At 32.7% G+C, this 26,578-nt stretch overlaps 1 protein-coding gene across 2 annotated transcripts; it reads left to right on the top strand.

The window, feature by feature from the left end:
• The first annotated feature begins 1,251 nt into the window (after window positions 1–1,251).
• On the top strand, window positions 1,252–17,963 carry LOC129910994 (uncharacterized). Of its 2 annotated transcripts, none has more exons than XM_055988622.1 (8): window positions 1,252–2,159; window positions 7,842–9,250; window positions 9,312–9,668; window positions 12,295–12,442; window positions 12,508–12,671; window positions 13,302–14,428; window positions 14,487–15,184; window positions 15,250–17,963. In XM_055988622.1, exons 1-8 carry the CDS (start codon window positions 1,366–1,368, stop codon window positions 16,205–16,207), a joined length of 5,655 nt encoding a protein of 1,884 aa, XP_055844597.1. In that variant the 5' UTR covers window positions 1,252–1,365; the 3' UTR covers window positions 16,208–17,963. The 2 variants fall into 2 exon arrangements, with proteins under 2 accessions (XP_055844597.1, XP_055844596.1); XM_055988621.1 differs by having other exon boundaries at window positions 12,241–12,442.
• The last annotated feature ends 8,615 nt before the right edge of the window (window positions 17,964–26,578 follow it).

The raw sequence follows: 26,578 nt of genomic DNA, 5'->3' as shown, positions 1-26,578 counted from the left end.
TGGAATTGTTTCGAGTAAATTTTAATATTGGAAATTAAATATTTAAAGGAAAACATATTTTAAAAAGTATTTTCTTTTTATTAAACCATTTCAAATTGTTTTTAAGATCTACTACAAATTCTCAGTAGGTAGTAAACTTTTTTAATAGAAAAAGACCATTAAAACAAGCTTTCTGTAAGCTTTTCCGCTTTCTCTTACCACAATAAATTCGTTCATCCATCTCTATTCTACATTCTACTCTACTACTCGTATACAAGGACACACAAATAGAATTTTCTCTCTATCATTTCCTATCGCATCATTTTTTCTCTTCATCTTACAAGTCCATACGCACGCACACAGACAAAGATTCTATATTGCCAAATTGATGGCTACACCATAAACTACACAGGATTTATGACCAACACAAACAAGAATAATAAACATTCCGAAAGGATACCAACATAAAACACGGAAAGCGGCTGAGCACTAGGAGCAAATGGCCAACATAGATGAGGAAACTGAAAGGAACGCACACAGAAAAACAACACGACAAAGAAAAAGAACGAGATGTGCAAAGCAGGACGAAGACGGGTGGCAAAAACTTTCGTTCTGACAGCAACTTTTGTCCAACATAAATAAAAGTTTTATACCTACCGACTTTGCTAGTAGCACCAGAGAAGAAAAAAAAAGGATAAAATTCCGTTGAATTAAATTTTATTCTCATAAATTTATCCTTAAATATTTGTAAAAAAAAAGTGATTGAATTGATAACGATAACAAAAACAAGAACCCGCTGAAAAATAACCGTGCTGTCCAATATTGATTTAAGGATATTTTCGCGAGCGTATTCGGACTAAAGATTTTTTTCTTTTTTTTTCACTTCGCTGGACTAGCTGGAATCCATTATTCTCCATTCCGTACAGACTGTGCATCCGGATTTTTCTCGCGAAGAAAAAAATTTTTTTTTCCACAGGACAATATAATTCAGAGTTAACATATTTTGTGGAAAATGTTCGAGGAAAAAAACTTGGTTGGCACTGGCCCATCCCTTCCGATTGGGAATGGCTGGGTAGTTTGAAGGTGCAATCCTGTAAAGAAATTTTTTCATTCGCGAGTGCGTTTTTTTTTCAGCAAAAAATAAATTGTGTGTCGATCCTTGAGATGTGTTCCCATGTGGCTTCTATAGTTTATTAATTTAGAATTCGGGTGGGGGTCCATAGGCAACGCAAAACCTCGAAAAAAAAAGTTAGAATCATCAAAAAAGAAAAAAAAAACATGGAAGGCAAAGGCGCTACACGAAGAAGGACAGCATCCTCAAAATGAGAGATGAAAAGTCATCACCTATAAATAAAATGTGATTGTGAATCGGCGCGCAGTGAATGTATGTGCGGATTCCATACGTGTAGACAAGAACAAGCAAAAGGACCAAAATATAGAGGCGAAAGAAAGCAGGAATCAGAGTCAGGCAGAATTATGTCTAAATCAAACGCGGACTTTAGTGCATTCGACTTTAACGATAGCTCCGAGAACAGTTTGAATTCGCGCAGCATTTTCCTGAATCGCGGCGGGCTCGGCTCGGTGACAAACAGTGGCGCCGGAGAGGGTGGCGGGAGTATAAATGGGGGTTGCTCCTCGTCGCAGGCAACCTCCGAAATAGGTGGCAATGGCGGCTGCGGCGGTGACGACGGTGATGATGGTGATGGAGACGGTGATGGTGACACAAACATAAATGGCAACAACGAGGGTAGTAACGCATTAGATGCAGTTTCGGCTGCGATAGGAAGCACAAGCAATGGTGCGGGCACATCAGCAGCCGGAACTGGAACTAACAACGGTGGTGGTAATAGTGTTGGTGGTGGTGGTGGTGGGGCTAGTTGTAGTGATGTATTGGTGAATAATTTTAACGATGTACGGAGTGGCAGTGCAAGCCTAAGTAATAATAGTGCGGCGACCACAGGTGGATTGGGGGGTGGTGGTGGCAGTGCTGGCGATGGTAGTGGTAATGGCAGTAATAGCAAAAAGTATCGGCACCAAAATTACAGTAAAAATATTTACATTGGAACAAAAAATGCTGAAAAATGGGAGTTAACAAGAACGAGGTTGGCCTTTAAGAATGACGTTGAGTTCGTTGCATATCTCTTAAATTTGGCTGAAAACGACACCGAAAGGAGTTCAAGGTGAGTATATGGATGGCAAACTTTCTCGTATTGTATATAAATTGAAGAAAAGAGAAGGGAGTATGGGTAGATTGTTGACTGATAAAATTTCTATAGATATTTGATTTAGGGACAGAATTGTTTTGGAATGTTTGAATTCACATTTTGAAACAATTTTATTCGCATAAAGCAAAATGTTGATTTACAGATAGGTATTGAAGTTAGTGAAAAAAAAATTGGTTCACGAATTTTTATTTTTATTTTTTAATAAGATAAGTACCTAGTAAAAAGAAATTTAAATTTTTGTTTATTAGGTATACAAAAAAAAAACCTTTATCGAGGACTATTTATATTAAAGACGATTAAAAAAAAAAATAAATCTAATTGAAAGATTTTTAAGTTAGATTCAATATGTAAAAACTGTTTATGTTCAACATACATTATTTGAAAGCCATGTGCTGAAACAATTCCTTAATACCTATTTACTATTTTTCCTAAAGCGTAAAGTAAAAGAGACGTCATCGATCTGTTCTTTCTAAGGACTCGAGTTTATTCTATTTTATTGATCTTTGTTTTTTGGTATTGCATAGTTTCAATTTTTTTTTTTTTTGCCTTGTACATTAAAACACTTGGGAACAATGTAATAATTTTTAAAAAATTTTAAAAAAAGGGATCGCTTTTTCTGGCAAAAAAGTAGCCATTGTTTTCCATAAAATAGGTAAATAGTTCTTATAAATTTTAAAATAATACAATAAATACTGTCATTTAATACAAATTTTGTATTTTTATCATTAGGTAAGAAAAAATAACCCTACATTTTAAAAATATGATAGTTTGGAACTTTTCTGTAAAATTTAACCTTATAGCTAATTTATTTTTAATAAAAATTTTTAACAAAAATTCCATACAACAAAATTACAAACTTTTAAAATTTAGTGAAAAATTTTGAAATGACTATTCACGTTACATAAATTTAGTAGTTCATGTTACCTGGGATTTATTGTTGCAATAATTGTAGCTCATATATATCGATGAAGTTTAATAATAATAATAAGTTTAATAATTGAACTTCTGGATCGTTGTACCAATGAATAGAGAAGTTTAAAAATGACTTGCTTGAGCATTTTTTTCACCTGGTTTTAACTTTGAGCCATTTTTTTTTTAAAACCTTGATTATTTTAAAAACCGTTAAACTGACAAAAAAAGAATTTAAAAAACGATATTTTTTCCAAAATTTCTCCATTGGCTTAAGCAAACCGAAATTGCACTTTTTGAACTTAAAATTGGAATAAAAAATAACGAATTAGCATTTAACAATCTAGAGTTACTGAGATTAAACGTGGTAAAGCTTGTTGGAGATAACCAAAATGCGGTGAGCCTTGAAAAAGCACTTGTTTCGCAACGCATCCTATTTATTTCTGTCCCTGGAAAAGAAAGATTACATAATATTAATTGCCATAGTCCTTTATTGGGACCCTTGTTTAGAAACACCCTCAAATGATCACCTGCACTTCTTGCAGTGGTTTTGAAATTGAAGGAATATTTATTTTTGTATAAGTTTTTTGGCGGCTCATATATATATTGTTTTTAAGGACCCATCATTTGTATTTCTTATGTTCCTGGTGATTCATGTTCTTTAGATAAGTTTCTTCCTTATATAATCCCCCGTGGGGCCCTGTCATCCATCGGGAGTTCCGCGACACTGCCCCGGCTGCCCCAATGGTATGTACGCCCCTGCTGAATTATTTGAAATCGAAATATTTTTTTCTTTTATTCGAAAGCAGATAGTTTCGGATCAAGTTTTGGTTTACAGATATGATATCACAGTGAACAGGCCTATGTATGTATTCACCCAAAAAAAATAAAAATTTATTTTTTTTTTTAAGATTTTCGAAAATTATCCAGGGGTACCCCTTGTCTAAAAAAACAAAAGGAATTTTCAAAAATTTTCTCCAAATCCATCGAATGAGACATCAAAATAAAGGACCCTTTAGACTCTATTCATAATTAACAACTAAAAGTTTGTAGAAGTTCGGGTTGCTGAATTATTTCCAACCGAGATATTTTGTTCATCCCTTATTCGGAAGCAAATATTTTCAGATCAAAATTCCGAAACTAGTTTTGGTTTACATATATGAAATCACAGTGAACAGGCCTATGCACTCACCTAAAAAGATTACAAATTTATTTTTTTTAAGATTTTCGAAAATTATCCAAGGGGTAGGGTAAGGCGAGGAGGTCTCGACATGTAGGAGGTTTCATCAAACTCAAATTTCTCCCTTCCTTTACATTTGATTGAAACGATTACTACCTATATTTAACGCTTCGAAGTATACCATTTTATTTTCCTTTATTCTGTTCAATTACTGTAATTGCGGAACAAATTATTTCGTATTTTGTTTTTTGTGGAGTGCAGATGTAATTTTTCTTGGTGAGTTCTTAAGCGATACTTTTTTTTGTTTTAAGTTTTTGAATGCGATTTGTTGATAAATAAATAAGGTAAATAATAGTGTTCTAATAATTGTAATCATTTAACGTGAATATCAATGTGTAAATTTTCTAAATAAATTTATTAATTGTCTTGTGTTGAAGGAGGTTTCGGCATGTTTTGCGTAGGAGGTTTAGTCAAAATGTAGGAACATCCTTATTTTATTCTTATAGTACGTTTTAGCTTTTTTTCATATTAAAACCTGTATAACCTTTCAGTGAAAATAACACAAAAATAAAAAAGTAGGTATCCTTATCCTGAGAAGACATTTGATAAGTTAGCTGGAAGCAGAGGCTACGTTTAGCTGCTGGGGTCCCGGAGCAAAACTAAATTTGGGCCCCTTTGCTCTTTATTTTTCTTTGTAAGAAAATGTAAGTTTCCTTTTATTTTTGTTTACCTTAGGTATTCAACATTTTGTACCTTGTTTCGGCCAGTTTTTATTTCAATTTAAAGTTTAATAAGTGCACTTCTGGTTCGATTTACCAATGAAGAAAGATTTAAAACTGACTTTGTGGAGCGTTTTTTTCACCGGAGCCCCTTTTTTTACTTGAATATTTTAAAAAACGTTCAAATGACAAAGCAAATTAGAAAAAGATATTTTTTTTTTAATTTCTCAATTGGCTTAAGCAAACTTAAAGAGCACTTTTTTAATTTAAAATTGGAACAAAAATTTACTCGTAGGAGTAAAAAATTAATTTTTGCACAGCAAATGAGCATAACTAGCTAGAGTTCTTGAGATTGAATTTTTCAGACTCCTCATTCATTTTTTTTAGAACCCAATAAAGGTTACGAGTTCCCACCTATTGTATGGTTAGCCAAAGAGACCCCTAATTTGAATTTCTTATGTTCCTGGTGATTCGTCGATAAGTAATTTTTCGAACTGACGGAACCTCCTATGGCATGATGAAACCTCCTACTTAAAAGTCGGAACCTCCTACAAGGTAGGATGTTTCGTCACTTTTTCTTTATTTACTAATTTACAATAAACTTTGATATGGGTAGTAATTTACTTACTAAAATTTGTTTTTGAATGAGCTTAAACCTTAATAAAAAGCATTTTATATAAAAAGATGGCTATTTATAAAAGGAAGTTCTTAATTTTCAACAATATCCGTTAACGTGTCAAAACCTCCTCGCCCTACCCTACCCCTTGTCTAAAAAAAAAGGAATTTTCAAAAATTTTCTCCAAATCTATCGAATGAGACAACAAAAGAAAGTACCATTAAGACTCTATTCATAATTGAAAACCAAAAATTTTTAGGAGTGCGGGTTGCTGAGGAGAGACAATATTAAAAAATTACTTAAAATAAAAAGAAAAGAAATATTAAATTGTTACAATACTCCAGCGAAAAAAATATCAAAAGAATAATATTTGGAGGTTTAAAAAAAGCTCATTTTTTATTCTTGGTTATTGATTAAAAATTGTATAGTATACAAAATTAATAAAAAAAAGCTATTGGTTAAAAAAATAGAAGTTTAGATAACAATCAAACACGAAAAATTTCTATGGTAATACACTGAGGGCAAAAACAACTTTAAATCAACGAAAACCACTTTGATTTTACTAATTTTCGGAATGATTTTGGAAGTTCAAAGTGAAACCACGTTATTATAAATTCAATTTGTTTTGTTATCATAAAATATTCTTTAATCAAAATTAAGAAAAGCGTAAATTAAAACAAAAAATGTTAACCACATTAAAATAAAATTACTGTGATAAACTGCAACTGAAAGTGTCTGACAAGAGTTTAGAATTGGTTTATGTCTTATCAATTAAAGTTTAAAGATGATTCATGTAAGTTTTTTTGAATCAAAATTGATCATATTATATTTTACTTTGCGTTTTTTTCCTCAGTGTAAATAAATAAATTGTACGACTTTCTCTTGTAGTTCAAAGTTCCTACCTACATAAGTAAATCATTCAAAATGTAATTTTTTTAAGGTAAATTATACATATATCGTCGCTGTAATCTAATACCTCGTAACCCCGAAAACGCCAATTTTGGGCTAATTATGCAATTATATTGTTGAAACAAATCTGGATGTAATAAAAAAAGACACTGTTTGCCTAAAATCGATATTTTCAGAGCTCCGCTTAGTCAAAACCAGATCATTTGTATTGAGCCGCATACATTTCATACTGAGTTTCTTGCCTCTCCTGAAAAATCGACTTTTCTGGATTACGAGGTATTAGAACTACAGCGACGATATATCTTTCATAAACTTTAAACAAAGAAGTTTAAACTATTATCGCTAACTTATGGGGAAGAACCGATGTGAGTGACAGGTTGTTTTTAATCATACTCCTATTATTCGCATTTTTTTGAGAAAAACTAAAAATGTATAGTTTTATTAGAATCACTTACAGCGTAATGGGGACCTTTAAAGAATCGATTTTTGCCGTGCGGCGAAGCTTTTCGACTCGTGTGAACGTAAGTCGCAGGCGCCTAAAGTGACATTCCCCATAGAAAAATCCTAGTCGACCTACATAAGGCTTAATCAAAGTCGTTAGAACCGTTTTCGAGGAAATTTCAATTGCTCGAAAATTTTTTATGGGACGTACACTTTTTAATAGATAGGTACCTACCTATAACAAAACAACATTTTTTTTCTGATTTCGGATTTGAAGTCAGCACCACAAATCCTTCAGAAAATTATATTTTGGTTTTTGTGGCAAAAATCTTGTTCACCGGTTATATTTATTTCTAAATTTTGAGAATGTCCAAAAATGTACCTTAACCGATAGTACAATAAGGCTTAAAAATATCAATGGTAGCAAATATATTTTTTTTCTATAAAAATACGATACGATTGATAAGGTATACCGTATACGATTTAAAATTTCCAATTATGAAGTGTTTTTTTCTTATATAAAAAAGACAAAATAATAATTAAGATTAGATAGTTTTTTAAATAGACCCTATATTTTTTTTCTAAGCATAATGAACAAGATCCATATATTGTGTGGATTGGGTTGATTTCATAAAATGATTGAATAGGGCTTGAAATAGATATGAAATTCGTATGGAGTCTAAACGATGACACGAAGCAAAAAATGTTGCCATAGGAGATATCTTTATTTCATATATATGTAGATCTTAAGGTCAAAGGAATAGCAAGGATTAAGAAATGAATTTCAATAGAAACTAACTTTACTTCATTACTAGTACAAAAAATCTGATTTGTAATACCTTTTTATAATCATTTATTTCCAGTCTTCCTTCAATATCATCCACGACGAAAAATTTTCCAAATTTCAAATTGGAATCGAACCTAACAGTAAAGGACTTCAGTAATAGTCAAACAGAAAATTGCAATGATCCTCTACCGTTGACAAAGCCTGCTCCGAAGCTAAAAAAGCGAGTTCAATTCCACGATCCGCTAAACGGTTTTTCGAAAACGAAAGATTTTCCAAATTTTTCAATGAAAGTTCCAAAACACGATGCACAGGATAAAGCTATCAGCAGTAGTCTTGACAATGATGTTGTCCCCGAAGTATTAGACTGTCGAATTGCTGAAAAGATCAAGAGCGAATTAGCTGAAAAATCTGCTAACATTCAAAACGATAGCTTCAAAGGAGCTCTGTGTTTGAAAAAATCCACAGCAGAAACATACCAGATATTCAATCACAGTGATGCCGAAGACGATGATGATTTCGATGATGACGATGATAATGATGAAGAAGAAACTGGCATTCTCAATCCTGCTGATAAGAACTTTCGTATACGAGATCGATCAAAAATCAAGAAACCTTCAAAAATATCATTGTTTAACGGTAAAATTAAAACGGAACAACAACAACAACAACCTCAGCCTCAAAATGATTCAGAACTACAAAGTGACGATGACTATGATGATGACGGGGATGATGGTGACGATGGAGATGGAGATGAAGGCATGCTGGCGACTGAAATTAAAAACGAGCAAAACTTTATCGAAGAAGATGACGAGCACAATGACGGGGGTTACGGAATACGATCTTGTCGAGAATGTACGGTTATGCATGACTATGAACACTGCCCCTTGCGAAATTCAGTTTGTTACATCAAGGATACCGTTGATTTGTCCACTTGGATTGAGCGAAAGAATATCGAGGCTCTAGAAAAACTGAAAACCGATTCCCAAAGGCTTGAAGGTGATGGGACCGATGCCAATGAACTAGATGAGGACAACTGTTCACAGACTTCAGATGACGTCAGGAGAACGACTTTAACTTTTGCTGAAGCATCAATGCCTAGTGAATTCGAACTTCGAAACATCGATGCGAACACCTTTGGGGTATTCGCAAAATCTGATATTCCTCTTTTAACTAAGCTCGGTCCTATTATTGGAAAACCAGTCCAAGTCAACGATATACCCGATGACAGCAATATGAAAACTATCTTTGAAATATGTGAAGGTGATCGAAAGTCAGACCTCATTTCCTGTGACGATCCCAATACTTCGAACTGGCTACGGTTTATTCGACCAGCCTTATCTTATGAAGAACGGACTGCTAACTTGGTGTCATTGGATCGTCAAGCCTATCTAGTTACTTGTCGGGAGTTGAAAGCAGGATTCGAACTGTTATACTGGAGTGACGATTGCAACACCATGTGGCGAAAGAAACACACCGAAAAAATAAGTAGGTTTTCTATTTTTTCGATATAACTATATTTGTTGATATCCTTGGTTTTCCATTTCAGATTGTGGCGGTTGTAATCTCAAATTCGAACATCCTCTATTTTATCGTACTCATTGCTCGGTATTTCACGATCCTTCATTTAGTCTGACTATTCGAAAATACCATTGTAAGGTTTGTGGTGAGGCAGTTTTAGGTAAGGATAACATAATGAAGCACGCAGCCGAGATGCATGAAGGTAAAGGCGCTTACCAGTGCCAATTTTGTAATAAATTCTTTTTGCGTCTCAACTATTTGGAGATGCATCGCACGTACGGCTGTAGTGCGAATCCGCAACGAGCTAGACCGCTGTGCGATTTTTGTGGTCGAAAATTCTGCCAGCCACAAAAACTTAAAGTGCACATTAAACGAATGCATAGCGGTAAGTTTTTATTTTTCAATATAATTTTTTGAAAATTTTTGTGTGTGTGTCTATTTTTGTGTGAAAGAGAAGGGCATTTTTTTTATTTTAACATTAATCATTTCCAATCATCACCATCTATTTTTTTTTCTAATATTTTTTTAACTTTAAATTATATTTTGAAATGCTTGGTTTTCGTTATTATTTTTTAATTAGAGACTATAAAACCGAACTTTTAGAAATTGGGTTACATTTTGACAGAGACATGTATCCTTTCCAAACTTGCAGGTATTTCCTTCTTTAGTAACGAATAACGAAACATTACTTTATTAACACTGCGTTACTGGTATGTTTTGTAACACCTTCGGTACCAAGTAATAAATTTACTATCGTACAAAATCTGTAATGCTTTTTCCATTCCCAGTTTCAAGGTAATATTTAAAAAAGTAAAAAAAAAAAACTAATTTACCTACCAATGTACCACCCATACCAAACAAACCACAAGTCCCGAAAATAACGAGTAACCATACATTGATGCGGCTACTCGAACCAGAATTAACGTAATACATGCTGATCAGCCCTTTTACAGTAAGATGAATTCTATCTCTGTAGTCCAGTCATGTTAGTCATTTTTAACCCTAATCTGCGGAAAAATTTCTAGTGCGCTTAATTTTGGTATACACCTTTATTACGGCGCGGCGTTGTAATGAAGATGTCAAAAATCGGCATTGATATCCGTCTTAAAAAGTTAAAAGGGTCAAAAAGTCACGAAAAGTTTTTTTCGCAAATATTGCGCGACCTATTGATCGGAGGTCATCAGAGGTTTATAAAAATTGTTCCTCGTAAAATTATTTACAACATATGCCTGCAACATTTTTCTGTAAAATGAACCGTTTCGGGAGTACAGTACAGAAAAGGTAGATTGCACTCACATACGTAAAAATACATATTTTTGATTTATTTTGCTCAATTTTTGAGGTTTTTAACTTATCTTATCACGTAAATACGGATTAACTAAAAAATTAAAAATATACTCATTGGGATAAAAATAATATACAAAAGGGGAAACCACGTTCTTTGGAAATTGTGTATGTTTTCCTTTTTGGTACAATAAAATCCTTCATTATTTAGAACACACTTTTTACGCATGGTTCCATTTTAGTTTTGAGCTTGTTATCAATGTTTCAAACATGAATTCCATAGAAAATGTCGTTTGGAACTTCTCAAAAGAAAACCTTATAACAGTACAAAATTAGCTGCTGAAAAAGCTTAATGGTAATTTAAGATTGATAAAAAGCTTAAAACTAAAATTGAACCATGTTGGAAAAGTGTGTTCTAAATAATAAAGGCGCTTATTGTTCCAAATAGGAAAACATAAAATTTCCATCTTCATTACAACGCCGCCGTAATAAAGGTACATATATACCAAAATTCAGCCCACTAGGAATTTTTCCGCAGATAAAACCTAAAATTACTGGACTAATAGGTCTGTTCTTATTTTCCTACTTGTATTAGTCGACGTTTCGGTTTCAGGTATGGATGTACCAAGACTCTATTATAATAATAATAAAAAATAAAATTTGTTAAAAATAACTGATGTCGAATTGAAAAGCCTAGCAGCATTAATTCATAGTTTTCGGCGTGTTTAATATTAATAATACAAGTTTTCTATTCATGTGAGTTCGCATAGTTGGAATTATTTTATTGAGTCTGAATTTTAATTCAATAAGAGAAAAATTCAGGAAGTTATAATAAGCTTTTTATAATTCACTTATAAACTTTTTATATCAGTGTTCATAACTATAAAGCGTTTTTCCCATTACTCACGTTTTCAAAGTCAGTGCATTTCATAACTTCAAAATTATTTCACCGATCCTTTTGAAATTTTAAATACTTTTTTTCTACATAACTTACTACGTTATGCTGGAGATTTGTTTTTTTCTAATTTGTTAATAAATTTTATTTTACAATAACAAATAAGTCGTTTTTTTTTTAGTAAAAATCGCTTCAAAGTGTATTTTCCGCGACACATACATACGTATTACTGCTATACCGTTTCCGCATTTTTTGTAATATTACTTGGTGAAAGTTTTACATAATATTCTTCGAATGTCATACTTAAATGTACAAAAGGTTTTAATAAACAGATTCAAACTGTGTTGAATCAGAAAATTCGCGAAAACATGACTTCTTTGGAACGAATTAACCTTACCTTCTAAATTCAAATTAGGAAATACCAGAGTTCCCAAAATGTTATGTAGCATAATTTTTTTGGTTTTACTCGTTAAAAACCGAGACAGACCATAAATATCTATAATACACAAATATGTATGCAGCAAACTAGTTATATTTTTATTTGAAGCAATTTTTTTTTATTTAAGATTATTAAGCATGAGCCTGAAAACCAAACCTACACAAACCAGCTTGAACCCAATTTGTAATAATATTTTTTTTATTTTGTATTAATTTTATTTTTATCAACAAAATTAAAAATTTTTTTCCAACCTACCATTCATACATTGCCAACAATTCCATTTCATTTTTCATTAAAAATCACCAAAAAGCAATTTATTTCTTCATAATTTCATTTTAGATATGGCTGAAGTTTTACGAGATTTTCAGTGTAAATTATGTTCAAAACTTCTAGGATCACGTGCGGCATTGCAGCGCCATTCTAAGGAGGTGCATAGCCGGAATTCAGCTGTAGTGAGTTGTCCCAGATGCCAAAAGCTATTCCAAAATCGAAGCAATTTGAAAATCCATATGCTAACTCATTCCGGTGTCAGACCATTCAAGTACTTAATTCAAAAACTAAATATTTTCGAAATGATTACTGAGATGATTTTTCATTTTTGTTTAGGTGTGCCGAATCTGAGTGTACAGCAGCTTTTACAACAAAACAGTGTCTTCAATTTCATTACAAGAAAGTTCACAATTATAGCCAGGAGCAAATGCCAAAGATTGAACGAAGTGTGGCTTATACATTTGATGCATACTCAGGAGGAATGAAAGTTGACTTTTTAGGTAAGGATTTCATTAAGTTATATGTACTCAAATCGTCATTCGAGAATTTTTGTATTCAATAAGAATCATTTCAAGCTCTTTTCAAGGTGAAAAGATCAAAAATATGGCGTACAAGGCCCAAAAATTGATACTAGACTTAAATTTTAAAATTACAAAATCAAAGCATGTGAAGAAAATGTCATACATGATATAAAAAAGCAATTTATATATGAGCAGAAGGTCGTTTGTGGTATGACGAATCCTAAAAAGCCTTGTTCAGATCTTAAGCATTATTTTTTATTATTCATTTATCCAATTTATTCTTTTAAAGCATTTTAAAGTGACTTTTTAGTACTTATTCCCATTTGCAAACCTTCGCATAACCAATTAAACCATTCTAAATGTTGCAAAATCTTCAAAAATCGAACAATTTGCGTTATGCATTTTTCATTTAAAAAAAGTTCCACATACGCCACAGTGACCCTGTAAATTCCTTCATTATTTATTCACTAATGTAATAGTAAAACAGTTTGAATTTTGCAAACCATTCACTTACAGTCAAAACTATAAATGTACATGTATATCGAAAATAAAAAAACCGTATCCTAATTTTACCAACTAACCCTTGTAAATTCTTTTTTAATTTTACAGAACAAGCCCCTCGAAGACGTCGCAAGAGCCTCGAAGATCAAAACTCATTATTAAGTTCGAGTATGCTCGACAGCAAAAGTGACACCGAATTCGAAGACGATCTATTTGAGAGTATTAAAAAATCAGGCAAATCCATTAAAGACCTTTGTCGAAATGAGACAAATCTGTCATTACTTTCTTCAAAAATTAACAACATATTCACCAAAGAAGTTGGTAGAAAACGAAAGAAAAAACAAAGACCACTGAGTCCAAAAGAAGACACAAACGGATTGAATGATGAAGACGAACGCATGGAAATGGTTCGTCGAAAACAAAATGCTCAGTTAAGTTTGGTAGAAACTTTTCTCTCAAAGACTGCCCAAAGAATATCCGAACAACAACAAGCATCTGCAGCAGCGGTAGCTGCAATTGTCGAAGGAACTGATGTTGCCGAAAAGCTTCATATGGCTACTGGAAATTCTGATATTTCTGGTGATCATGAGAATAGCTTTAGGCAACACGACCATATGGTAAATGCCTCACAAACACCAACTTATAAACATTCACCGTCACATGCAATGATGCAACGTCAAAATCTTGTCGTCAGTAAAGGAAGTAAAAAATGGATTAGCAATGATGACCGCCATATGTCTAGGGATTGTCCATCGACTAGCGGTGTTGGAATTGCTAGTCCTTATGTCTCAGGGAATCAAGGGAACAATATTGGCATGGGAGTTCCTCCTGGTGGTGTAGATGATCCAAGTAAACTTTTGCCTAATCGAGATTTCTTAGCTCGATTGATGGGTTCATCGAACTCTGATCATCACAATCATCCCATTGCACATGAAGAAGATGAAAATTCATCATTTTTGGATGTTGTTGATTCTAATAATCCCGGTGCAGTGAATGCAGGTCAAATGAATCAGTTCCATCATAATGGAGTTGGTTCCGAAGCATCTCATCAACAACAAATGCAGCATATGAACTCTATTGCACACTCACAATCGTTTATGAACTCATTCTACAACAATTCCAATGCAAGACTGACAAGTGGAGGTGGTGGAGCTCCATCCTCAGCAAGTATGCTCGTAGAAGCAGCCCTTAACTCTGTTGGAAGCATTATGGACAATGATAGCGGTGAAATGAAGGTACTTTGTCTTGTTTTTCATTATTTGCCACATTCAATAACTTTTCCTTCTATAACAGTCTCAGGTCAACTCAAACCTCGATAACGGCAATCAAATGAACTCACAAATCGAAGTTGAATCAGATCGTTTTGGTGGAGGAAATATGTCCAACATGGACAATCTAGAAAACGAAATTAAACTCATGAAGAATCTCAATAATTTCCCCATGCAAATTCCACCACTGCCAATGTATCCGGCCAGTGGGAATTCATTGAATTCGTGCAACATCTCTCCAGACACATCCACACCCACTGATCCACAAAGTAATCAAAACAATAACGATATCGATGTAGATGCTGGTTCAACGCCTCGTGGTCAGCATATGGGTGGTGGTGGTGGTGGTGGAGATTCAGAGAGTTTCTCAAATCATCATCAAACACCTCCTTCACCCCAAGCCATATCACCCGGTCGTGACTATTCTATCTTTGGTTCCAATGATAATGCGGGTAATGGTGGTGGACCAAGTATATCAGCATCTTCACCTCTGCCTTCAATGCAACAAAGACGAAATGCTTCAAGTGTGGGGGCGAGTGGAGGCTCTGTTTATACCGATCATGAGCTTATTTCTCCAGCATCCTCACCATCGATTCCTAGATACAATTTCAGTGGGAATGATATTTGCCGAAAAAGAGACGATGATGGTGAGAGACCGCACAATATGTCAGGACATAATCAACTATCCAGCGATGACGAGAATAGTATTCTTCCTCAAAACAGGTAAATCCTTACCAGTTTTTTTTTTTTAAATAAGCTTCTATTTAACATTTTTTTCATTTATTTAGCGGCCAAGATATGCGAATGAAGTTCACTCAATCTCAAATGGATCTTGTATACTCCAAGTATGAGAGTATGGCTAGTGCGGCAAACCTCAAGTATGGCAACAATCAAGACCTAGAAGTTCCATCAGACTATCGCAATAGTTCTAGCAACGATCTATCTGATCTGCAAGGTCTCGACATGACCTCTCGATCTAATGTAGGTTCAAATTATCATCACAACTTCCAGTTGCCTCCTGGTGGTTCAAACTTGGGACTTGGCAGATATCACCATCACATATACGATATCCTTTCCGAACGGGAACAACAACAGCAGCAACAGCAACAACAACAACACCATCATCAACAACAACAAGAAGAGCACTCAAGCCAATTGTCTATGCAACAGCACCAATCCATGCATAATCATAATTTACTACCTGAACAGCTAAGCGATCAGGACCACGATCAGACCACCTCTGTTGATCTCAGTCGAACAGCCAACTACGTTGTGTCTTCCCCGCCGCAGATTCCATATAATCATCCACATCATGATGTCCTGCGAATGGTATCGCTCGATCTAACACCCAATGGCAATATGGGTGTCGGTAACAATCGATCTTTCCTGCCATCACAAATCCAACACAATAACCGTGACAGCATCGATCATCATCGATTGTTGTCAACTGCGGAACAACATCGGATACTAGCTGCTTCCAATGCTGATCAGCATCGTTTGTTGGTCGATCCCACTGCACACTTGTTGATGGAACAAAATAATCGACTTCTCAGTTCAGACCAATCGAGATTGCTTGGAGAGAGTGCAGTAGCACAGAATAGACATATGGCGGCAGCACGAGGCTTTGGTGCTTATCATCAAGTAGCTTCTGGTAATTATCATCCGTCTGTTAGACCTGTGCTACCATCACCCAATCATCATGCATCTAATCCATCGAACTATCATCCATTCCCAGCATACTATTGAGATTGGTCTTAATTTAATTTTTCTTCAATTGTAATTGATTTTGTGATAGTTTTTATGAAGATATTTTGTAAAAACAAATTTTCGTTACATTTTGATTTTCAGTCATACCTACTGATAAATAGGGTTTATTTTCAAGTCGTAACAACCTATTTTTGAAAAAGAAAACGTTCAAGTTGGAACTATTTTGTTGTCCAGTCATATGGTAGTTTTAAATGCATCAGTTTTTTAAAGATGCAATTTTGTCACATATATTTATTTAGCCGTTTTTTATCTTAAAGTTATTTGAAAAATGCTTTCAGATAAACAAAAAAAATACTTCAGATAGTACTAACAATTTAATGTTAAATGAAAGGCTTTTCTGCGCGCAAAAAAAGCATAATTTGACGATGGACAGTGGTTCCAATAGTAAGAAGATAAGGTCTTAAATCTTATAAATGGTATATACCATTTCGATTCATGGGTCCAGTTTTTCTAGATTTAGGACCGCTTTCCCATATAACTTGAGTCGCACCAAAAACTGTTATTTGACAACAAAAAAAAGAAGGATCAGCATTTTCCGATTTACATTAACATTCAATGTAATCGGATAGTTTTGTTCTTAAAAAATTCAAAAACAAACAGAATCAACAATTTTCAATCAAAAGATAAAAGTTTTTAAATCAATTCGACGTTATTTATTAGGTTCAACGTGAACCGAATAACAGAATAGGGTTGAAACAATCCCCAAAATATATTGAAATATAATTAAGTTATGTTCCATACAGTTTTTTAATGGTAGTTAAGCATGATAGGAGTGTCAAAATTTAAATTTGGAAAGAAATCCTGAAAAGTATACAAAATACGTTACAAGAACTTATTAATTAACCTTAATATGGAACGCAACTGACTGAAATTAATAAATGAAGGAAAATTTGTTGAAACTAAATCTTCTTCATATTTGTTTTTGAATTAAATTTATTTTTTTAATAAATTTGTTGATGTTTAATTTCATAATATATGTATGTATAACATTAATGTATAGGTACTATGTATTCTTTTAAAGTTTCCTAAATTATGCACAACAATAAGTGTTGTTGTACTTAGTTATAGTTATTTACTACTGTATTTTTCATATACAAACTAATAAGAATATCCTTTAAAATAAAAATATTTAAATTATTATTTTTTCATTAAAAAACAAAAAAAACCAAACTGTAATTAATCTGCATGTATTTAAATTGTCTCAAACTCATATAAATGCATTAAAAATAATAATCTTTGTATGATAGTTTGGAAGTATATTATTTATAATTAATTATAAATAAAAGAAAAAATAATATAAAAAAACAAGTAAATGTGCCAATAAACGCTACCCAACGGTTAAAAGTGAAAGATTTAAAATTAAATACATATATAATATATAATTTTATAACAGAAACTTAGACCTTATATTATTATATAGTATACAATAAAAATTAGTTAGAATGTAGGTAACGATATCTGTTTAATAAAGTTTTTTTTTCTTTTTAGAATTCTAAAAAAAAATAAAATTTTTTAAACCTTATTGTATAACCAATTGTCGTATTGAAAAAAAAAATAATAAAAAATATTAAAATCGTATACAATACAATAATAATTTTACAACAAAAAAAAAGTAACCTAATTGTTAACAAAAAAAATCCCAGACATCCCAAGGTAGTTTACTATTTTTACACCTGACGCCCACAGAAATAAAAAAAAAATTATTCAAGTACAAAAAAACAACAAAATAATAAAACGCGCATAAAATTTACGCAGAAAATAAATCTTGAACTTTATATATTCGAAATAGATGGTAAAACAAAAAAAATAAAATACTCATGATGTCTTTGCATTTTATTTTTGCTTAAAACTATTAAGTATTAAAAAAAAAAAATTAAAAAAAAAAATAAATTTTTGTGTAAGATAAAAATAATTATCATTACAAAAGCATAGATGGTCAGCGTCGCCATTTGTAAAGTTTGTTTTATGTACTTATTATGTACTTTAGAGGTTATGTTTTGAAGTAAAAAAGAAAAAAAAACAACAATTTTTGTTAATAAAACTATGTAATTTTCATGAGAGAATTGAATGTAAAATATATTTCTTATTTAATACCAATATATAACAAAATACTAATGGAAATAGAGTTTGTGTTTTTTTTTAGTTCAAACTTAACGGTTTATCACCGTTAAAAAACTATTAGATAATCACATTGATGACAATCTTCTACATAACATTCAATAGTTAACCTTCCGATGACAATAGCGTGCTATACCACCCCAGACTTGATTTTTCTTTCTTTGTTTTTTCTACAATTATTATTTTTTTGTATGAATTGTCTGTTTTCTGTTTTTATTAAAGTTCAACAAAAAATTTAAAATTGTTGATGTATCATGTTTTAGTTAAAGCATAATTAATCAACATCTAAAAACAAAATTTGGTTTTGCATTTATGAATAACTACATTATACATAATAAGGCTATTTGAAAGCTTTTGTATAAAAATTTCACCGAAATTGGACAAGTCGTATGTGAAGAAGTCAGAAACCAGATAAGGTTCTATACCTTTAACCTTTAAGCCTGGTACGCAGATCCGAGCTAAATTTTAGCTCATATACAAATTATCGATAAGATGCTCAGATAAATTTTAGCTCGGCTAAATTTTTTCGATAATTCGTATGGGAGCTAAAATTTAGCTCGATCTGCGTAACGGGCTTTAATACTGCTTTTTAATATTATTTTTCACCAGAGCAAAAATGTTTTTTTGAGGAAAATAAAATTTTCCAAAATTGGTAGGTAATTGGTAGAACTTTTTGTGGCATTCTATTATCTCAAGTCAGATATTTTTACTTGAGATATAGATATAGGAAGCTATCTACTATAAAACCAATTTAGGATTAACAAATAAATAAACTTGGTGCCTACATAGAGGGGAAATTGAACACAAAAAATTAACAGCATTATAACCAATTTAGAAAAGCTTATTTTTGAAAAGCAGCTTTTTTTTATCAAAGTTTCCATTTTTAGGGTGCATTTATACGAATAAAAAACGAATTTAAGCATTTTAGATTATCTATGTAGGTACCTATGAACATAAAATTCAAATTTAGAAAAATTTGGAACATCCACATTTTTGGATATATTATGTAAATAAAAATGGGTATATGATAGTTCTTAGAGCCCCCGCACACTACAAACTTTCTATCGGCCGACAGTTTAGTCGGTCTCTTAATCAGTATCAAAATGTATGAAAGTGCGCACACTACAACGATTAAGTATCGGCCGATGAAAAAGTTTGTTTGATCGAAAAAAAAGTTTGTTTTGCTACACAATTGCCTTCAAACTAAAATGTTTCCTAGCGACCCGACTGTTTAGTCGGTTGCCTGTGCGCACACTAGGAGCCCAACCCGACTAAACTATCGGCCGATAGAAAGTCTGTAGTGTGCGGGGGCTCTTAATACTTTTGTTTTTTATGAGTTGCTTACCAACTTTTAGCCCCCGCACACTACAAACTTTCTATCGGCCGATAGTTAAGTCGGGTTGGGCTCCTAGTGTGAGCACAGGCAGCCGACTAAACAGTCGGGTCGCTAGGAAATATTTTAGGTTGAAGACAATTGTGTAGCAAAACAAACTTTTTTTCGATCAAACAAACTTTTTGATCGGCCGATACTTAATCGTTGTAGTGTGCGCACTCTCATACATTTTCATTCTGATTAATAGACCGACTAAACTGTTGGCCGATAGAAAGTTTTGAAATTTATTTTCCAAAAATTCTTTGGAAAAGAAAACATTAAATGGCATTCTTTGTATTGGAGTCAAAACGATGTTTTTTTAATATATAAAATGTAACCAATTTCAAATATAATTAAAACTACAATTATTATCCAAAAAGCTTTAAATTAATTTATTATTAATAAATAAAGAACTCACGAGTTGACCAAAACATGCACCGACACCTTTGACATTTCGAATAAACTTAAATTTGGGAATAAAAAGGGGAAGGGATAAAAATAGTACGAAATGGAACAAGGAATGAAAAGAAATTTAGTATGTTCCGAGAATGAAATTTGGGATATTGGGGGAATGAAATAAGGTATGTTTAGGAAGTATAAGATGTTGCAGATTTGTATCCAAGATTTTTGTTGCTAATTATTCTTAGCAACTTTTGTTGAATCTTTATGTGGGAGGGATATGCAACTTGGGAATGATGATACCTTATAAGGTATTTTGCCACATAAATACCGATAATAGAGTTGAACAAAAGAAGGTTGTTCAACAAAGAAAGTAGATCTTAAGTTATGTATTTAAATAACGAACAAAGAAGGTTCTATGCTTTACAGGAAATTTAGGATAGACAAAGATTCACTTGATATACCAAGTTCAAAGTGTCGAGACGACTAAACTCCACTCGAAAATAACGATCATTTTACATTTTTTAATTTACATAAGTTAATTTTATAAGTGTTAACTTTTATAATACTTTACTTATAAATTTCATAAGTGCTAACGAAAGCAAAGCAGAGTTAGATTAAGAACAAAAGAAATAGTTAATTGATATAAACTGAATATCAATTTATTTGAGGCGGTTTTGTTTAATTATATAGACCGCCTCAATTCCATATCTAGAAAAATTGGCTTGATAAAGAAACCTACAAGAAGAAAACTATACGAAGTTACAAGGAAAATTAAGTTAACCCAGAAGGAACCCACTATAGTTCAGGTGGCTAATACGCCCTACTAGCAGTCTATAGTACCAGAGAACTCAAGTTCAATTCCAGTGTGGAACCAACCAATAATTTTTTTTTATTGCTTTTTTTTATTAAAGTAATTTTTTTAATCAAAGTAATTAAGCTTTTGTTGATACTTAAATTTTAAAGTTTAAATAATTAAAATACCTAATTCGAATCGGCCATACGCTAACAGTGACGGTAACAAAAGAAGTTGTTTTAAACAATTATAACACGAACCGGGTCTAAAGATATATATACATTTGAATAGTGTTTTAAAGAACAATTTTAAGTATATACATATTAATATATTGTGGAAATAAGAACTAAAAATACCAAAAGTCCTCACGTCAACTTCTGCTGCTGTGATCACTTCATCAGGATATAAAAGGGTGAGTTTGATAAAAAAATACATATATTAAAAATAAAACTTATATTAAATTATATACTTATATCTATCTTAAAATAATAACGCTATTCAAAAGGGTTTTGTGGGTAGGGGATTAATGATTAATTAATTGAATTAACATAAAACTAAAATAAGAATAAAAATCTAAAATTTATAATAAATACGAAGACGTTATAATCGCTAATAACTATTTCTTTGAACCAAATCTAAAAACGTATTTACTGAATTCGATTTAGTATCATAAAATTATTTGTCTTTAATTTCGATAAAATTGCATACAAATAAAATATAACTAAAATTATTGAAATTTGCATTAATATTAAATAATTTTGATAAGGATAAACTTAGAATAAAATGATGATCTTAATGAAATGCAAAACTATTTATTTTTCTTTAAATGAAATCTGAAAAGTTAAAAGAATGAAGATGGAGTAAGTTTTAACATAAAGAGATGAGGGGGACAAAGTAAGTAGGAGGAAGTACTGAAGATAAGAAGATGCCAATTTTAAGGGTCGTCTAGGCGAGTACGGCGACTATGGAAGGGAGGGTGAGAAAATTGTCTCGCGTATCTTCAACATCTAAAGATACATTAGACTGGTATGATATTTATTTTTTTGTAATAAGGTTGAAGATCAAAGAACCACACCCACCGACGAGCTACAGTAGCGACCAGCATACCAGCAAAGATCTTCGGTACCCAAACAAACCTGTTACAAAATGGCGCCCAACGTGATTGTTGTAGAATTTAAAATATCTTTAGCGCAAACAAAAGCAAGAAAATAAAATAGACGACTTATTTTGTTGAAACAATATTAATGAATAATAAATTTATTGAAAATATTTTCTGATAAGAAACATAAAAAGTATTAGATTATAAATTAAAAATAGAGTGTGAACGAATACAGTAAACATATTTTAACATATTTCAACACTCCTCCTCGTTCATACTATATTACATTTATTACGAAAATATTTATGTTTTGTTGCATTTAATGGTTTAGTTAGTAAATCAGCAATCATTTCATCGGTCTGACAATACTCACATTGAATGATATTTTTCTTTGCAAGATCACGAATCATCTTATATTTTGTATCAATATGCTTCGTTTTGTATGAAAACTTGCTGTCACGTACTAGTTCAATACATCCTTGATTGTCTTCGTAGATTATAGTAGGCAAATCAATCTGTTCATGCATCTCAATCAATAGTTGCCTCAGCCATTTTACTTCTTTTGCTGCCTCTGATACTGATATAAACTCTGCTTCACAAGTTGACGTTGCTACCATACTTTGTTTTTGACATGACCAGCTAACTGTTCCTCCATTCAAGAATATGATTCTCCCACTGTTTGACTTTCTATCTATTCGGTCATCAGCCCATGTAGCATCAGCGTAACCAAACAGTGATAAATGATTTGACTGGATATTGCTGAGTTTTATTTTCAATTGATGTGTGGTTTTGAGATACCTTACCACACGTTTAAGTTGATTCCAATCATCTGTAGTTGGTTTTGATACCCTTTGTGCCAAAATACTGACACTTGCTGAAATGTCAGGCCTCGTGTTAACTGACAAATAGAGTAATCGCCCAATTAATTTTCTATATTTCGTGTTATTTTCGAGTTCTGTTGACGGTTCTCTTTTACCATAGTTAACTTCTAACGGTGTTTTAGCCTCCTTTGCATCTATCAGGCCAAAATCTGATGCAGTTCTCTTGATATAATTTGATTGACATAGTTCGAAATTTCCATATGAGTCTCTGCTAACTTGCATACCCAGATAATGTTTAATTTCACCCAGATTTTCCATTTTAAATTTTGACTTGAGAATACCTTCAATTTTCTTCATTTGATCAATTGTCATACAAACCACTATAATATCATCCACATAGACAATAATGTAACAGTAGTCGTTTTCGATCATTTTTGAATACATGCATGGATCATTGTAGCTCTGATTAAAGTTCCCTTCAATCAACACATCATGTAACGCATTGTTCCATGATCTTGCGGCTTGCTTTAGTCCGTAAATGCTTTTCTTTAATAAGCAAACTTTTGATTCATTGTTACTTTTGAATCCCTCTGGTTGTCGCATGTAAATTGTTTCACTTAACTTCCCATTCAGAAAAGCTGTTTTAGCGTCTAAGTGGTAAACAATCATCTTTCTTTTTGCTGCTACTGAAAGTAAAGTTCTGAATGTGGTGTGTAACACAACAGGTGCAAAGACCTCATCATAATCTTCGCCATATTTTTGCGAATAACCTTGCGCTACATACCTTGCTTTGTACCTTTCAATTTCACCACTTGAATTTGTTTTTATTTTAAATACCCATTTACCTCCAATGGCTGTTTTACCTTTTGGTAAATCGACCAGTTCCCATGTCCCATTTGATTCGTGAGACTCAATCTCCTCCTGCATTGCAATGAGCCAATGCTCCTTTTCATCACTCTCGATAGCTTCAGTATAAGTCTTTGGTTCAATCAGTTCTTTTGCCATAAATATTCCGCATGCTTCATTTTGAAAACGTTTTGGTGGAATTCCCTTATTTATTCGCTCTGAAACTCGTCTTGGTTGATGTAAATCTTGTAAAACAGGTCTCTCATTATCTATTGGCTGTTCTTGAATGTCTTGATTATTGTTTTGAATATCTGGTTGAACGTCTTGATTGGTGTTTTGAATATCTGGTTCCGGTTCCTGTAGTATTTGCCCATCATCTGAAGTTTTCTCTTGACAGTTTCTTGATCTATGAATAGAGCTCAATTCGATAAATTCTTCACTTTCGTCATCAATTTTGGTAATTTTCGAAGAACTAAATTTGACGTCTCGACTAATTGTGATCTTTTTCGTTATTGGATTATAGCATCTATAAGCTTTTGACTGCTCATCGTATCCTAAAAATATCATCTCGATTGCAACACTGTCAAGTTTCTGCCTCTTCTCTGCTGGTATATGGACAAAGCATTTTGAACCAAATATTTGAAAAACATCTGTACTTGGTTTTGTTCCGTTCCATCGTTCATATGGTGTCATATCTGTAGTTCTTGTAATTATACGATTTTGAATGAAATTGGCGGTTGTTACTGCTTCACCCCAGAAACTGAATGGAAGATTAGCATCTATAAGCATGCAACGTGCCATCTCAATCAACGTACGATTTTTTCTTTCCGCTTTACCATTTTGTTGCGGGCAGTACGCTGCAGTCAATTGAGTCTGAATACCTTTTGACTTCATGTATTCAATCAAACTCTTCGACGTGTATTCACCACCTCTGTCTGAACGGATGACTTTAGGTTTCTTCAAAAACTTCGTTTCACATAATGCAACAAACTCTTTCAGCTTCTGTTCAACTTCTGATTTGTGAGCCAACAAACAAATAACGGTAAAACTTGAAAAATCGTCAATAAATGTGACGATATATCGTTTGCCACTTGATGTCATTGTTTGCATGGGTCCACAAACATCCGTATGGACCAAATCTAATGTTGCTGAATATTCTGTTCTTGATTTCTTTGGAAAAGGTACTCTAGTTAATTTCCCTTTCATGCATGTGTCACAAGTTTCATTTAAACCACAGTCAATTATCTGCAAGTCTTGAATCGTGCCTTTTGACTCCATAGAACGAATGGCTTCTGGATTTCGGTGACCCATCTTTCGATGCCATGTATGTATGCATTTGTCATTGTGTTTTAAAGCACAAATTGCATTTGGTTGGCGTAACACATACAAATCACCAACAGCGTCTGCAACCCCTATTTGTTCACCCTTGTACTTTATTTCACCAATGCGATTGTCAAATTCAACGCGCATACCATTGTTTGTAAGACGTTTAACTGACAAAACATTGCCGACCAAATTTGGAACAAATAGAATTTCAGTTATTTTCGCTTTATGTATCTCATTACGTTCGTTACAAAACTCTAGAAATCCAGTACCAATACCTTCGACTCGGGCTATTTCACCATTCGCCAATTTTATTGTACTTTGGTATGATTCATCGAAGTTTGTAAATAAATTCTTATGGTTCACAACGTGTCTGGTCGCACCTGAGTCAATTATCCATTCATGCGACAAATGACCAACTGTGAAAAGAAAATCTTGCTCATTGACCTTATACGAATTACCTGATGAAGATTTTTCTTCAATGCTATTGACTTTATCAGCTGAAACCTTCATTTTGCCCTTGAACTTCTTCTCTAACCATTCTTTATACTTTGGACAGTTTTTCTTGAAATGATCTTTCTTTTTGCAGAAAAAGCAAATGCTTACTTTTCCCACAACTTTCAGGACTGAATCATTTATCCCTTCGGAATGTCGTTCATATTCAGCTATTACTCGTTGTTGAACCAACGCATAAGTAACCTCATCTTCTTTACGTGCTTCAAGTGTTGTGATAAGTGCATCATAGCTGTTTGGTAGACTGCTTAAAAGCATTGCAGCACTCCATTTATCAGACAATGTCTCTTCCCCAATGTCACGAAGTTTTGTAAACAGCTCTTGCATTTTGTTAATATGAGCTTTTACATCACCACCTTCTTCGAGTTTCAAAGAACATATGGATCGCATTAAAAATACTCTATTTGACAGAGTATTCTTCTCGTGATATTCTTTTAATGCGTCCCATGATTCTTTGGCTGTTCTTTTCGAACGAATATGTGGTAGTTGATCGTCTTCAACCGACAATCCAATCGTTCCCCTTGCCTCATCGTCCAACTGATCCCATTCATCGATATCTTTTTGATTTTCGACAATACCAGTTGCCCCTTTTCTTTCTTCAGGTCTTTTTCCAATGATTACCTTCTTCCACAAATTTTGCTTTAGCAACAAAAGTTCAGTTTTGAATTTCCAATTTGCATAGTTTCTATTATTGAGTTTTGCAAACTTGGATGTAACTTCTGCCATTTCTCTTGTGCAAAATTCTGCTTCGATTTTCTGTTAATCTGGACCTTAGCAATTAATATTGTTTAAACAAATCTATATTCTATTTCTGCTTTTGTTCCACAATAAGTCTCATAATCTGTAGAATTTAAAATATCTTTAGCGCAAACAAAAGCAAGAAAATAAAATAGACGACTTATTTTGTTGAAACAATATTAATGAATAATAAATTTATTGAAAATATTTTCTGATAAGAAACATAAAAAGTATTAGATTATAAATTAAAAATAGAGTGTGAACGAATACAGTAAACATATTTTAACATATTTCAACAATTGTTGCCCACTATTGCGAAATAGTG

The sequence above is a fragment of the Episyrphus balteatus genome, chromosome 2, assembly GCF_945859705.1.
Source record: "Episyrphus balteatus chromosome 2, idEpiBalt1.1, whole genome shotgun sequence".
Lineage (NCBI taxonomy): Eukaryota > Metazoa > Arthropoda > Insecta > Diptera > Syrphidae > Episyrphus > Episyrphus balteatus.
The sequence above is the reverse complement of the archived record's forward strand: the minus strand, read 5'-3'. Positions and strand labels throughout refer to the sequence as shown.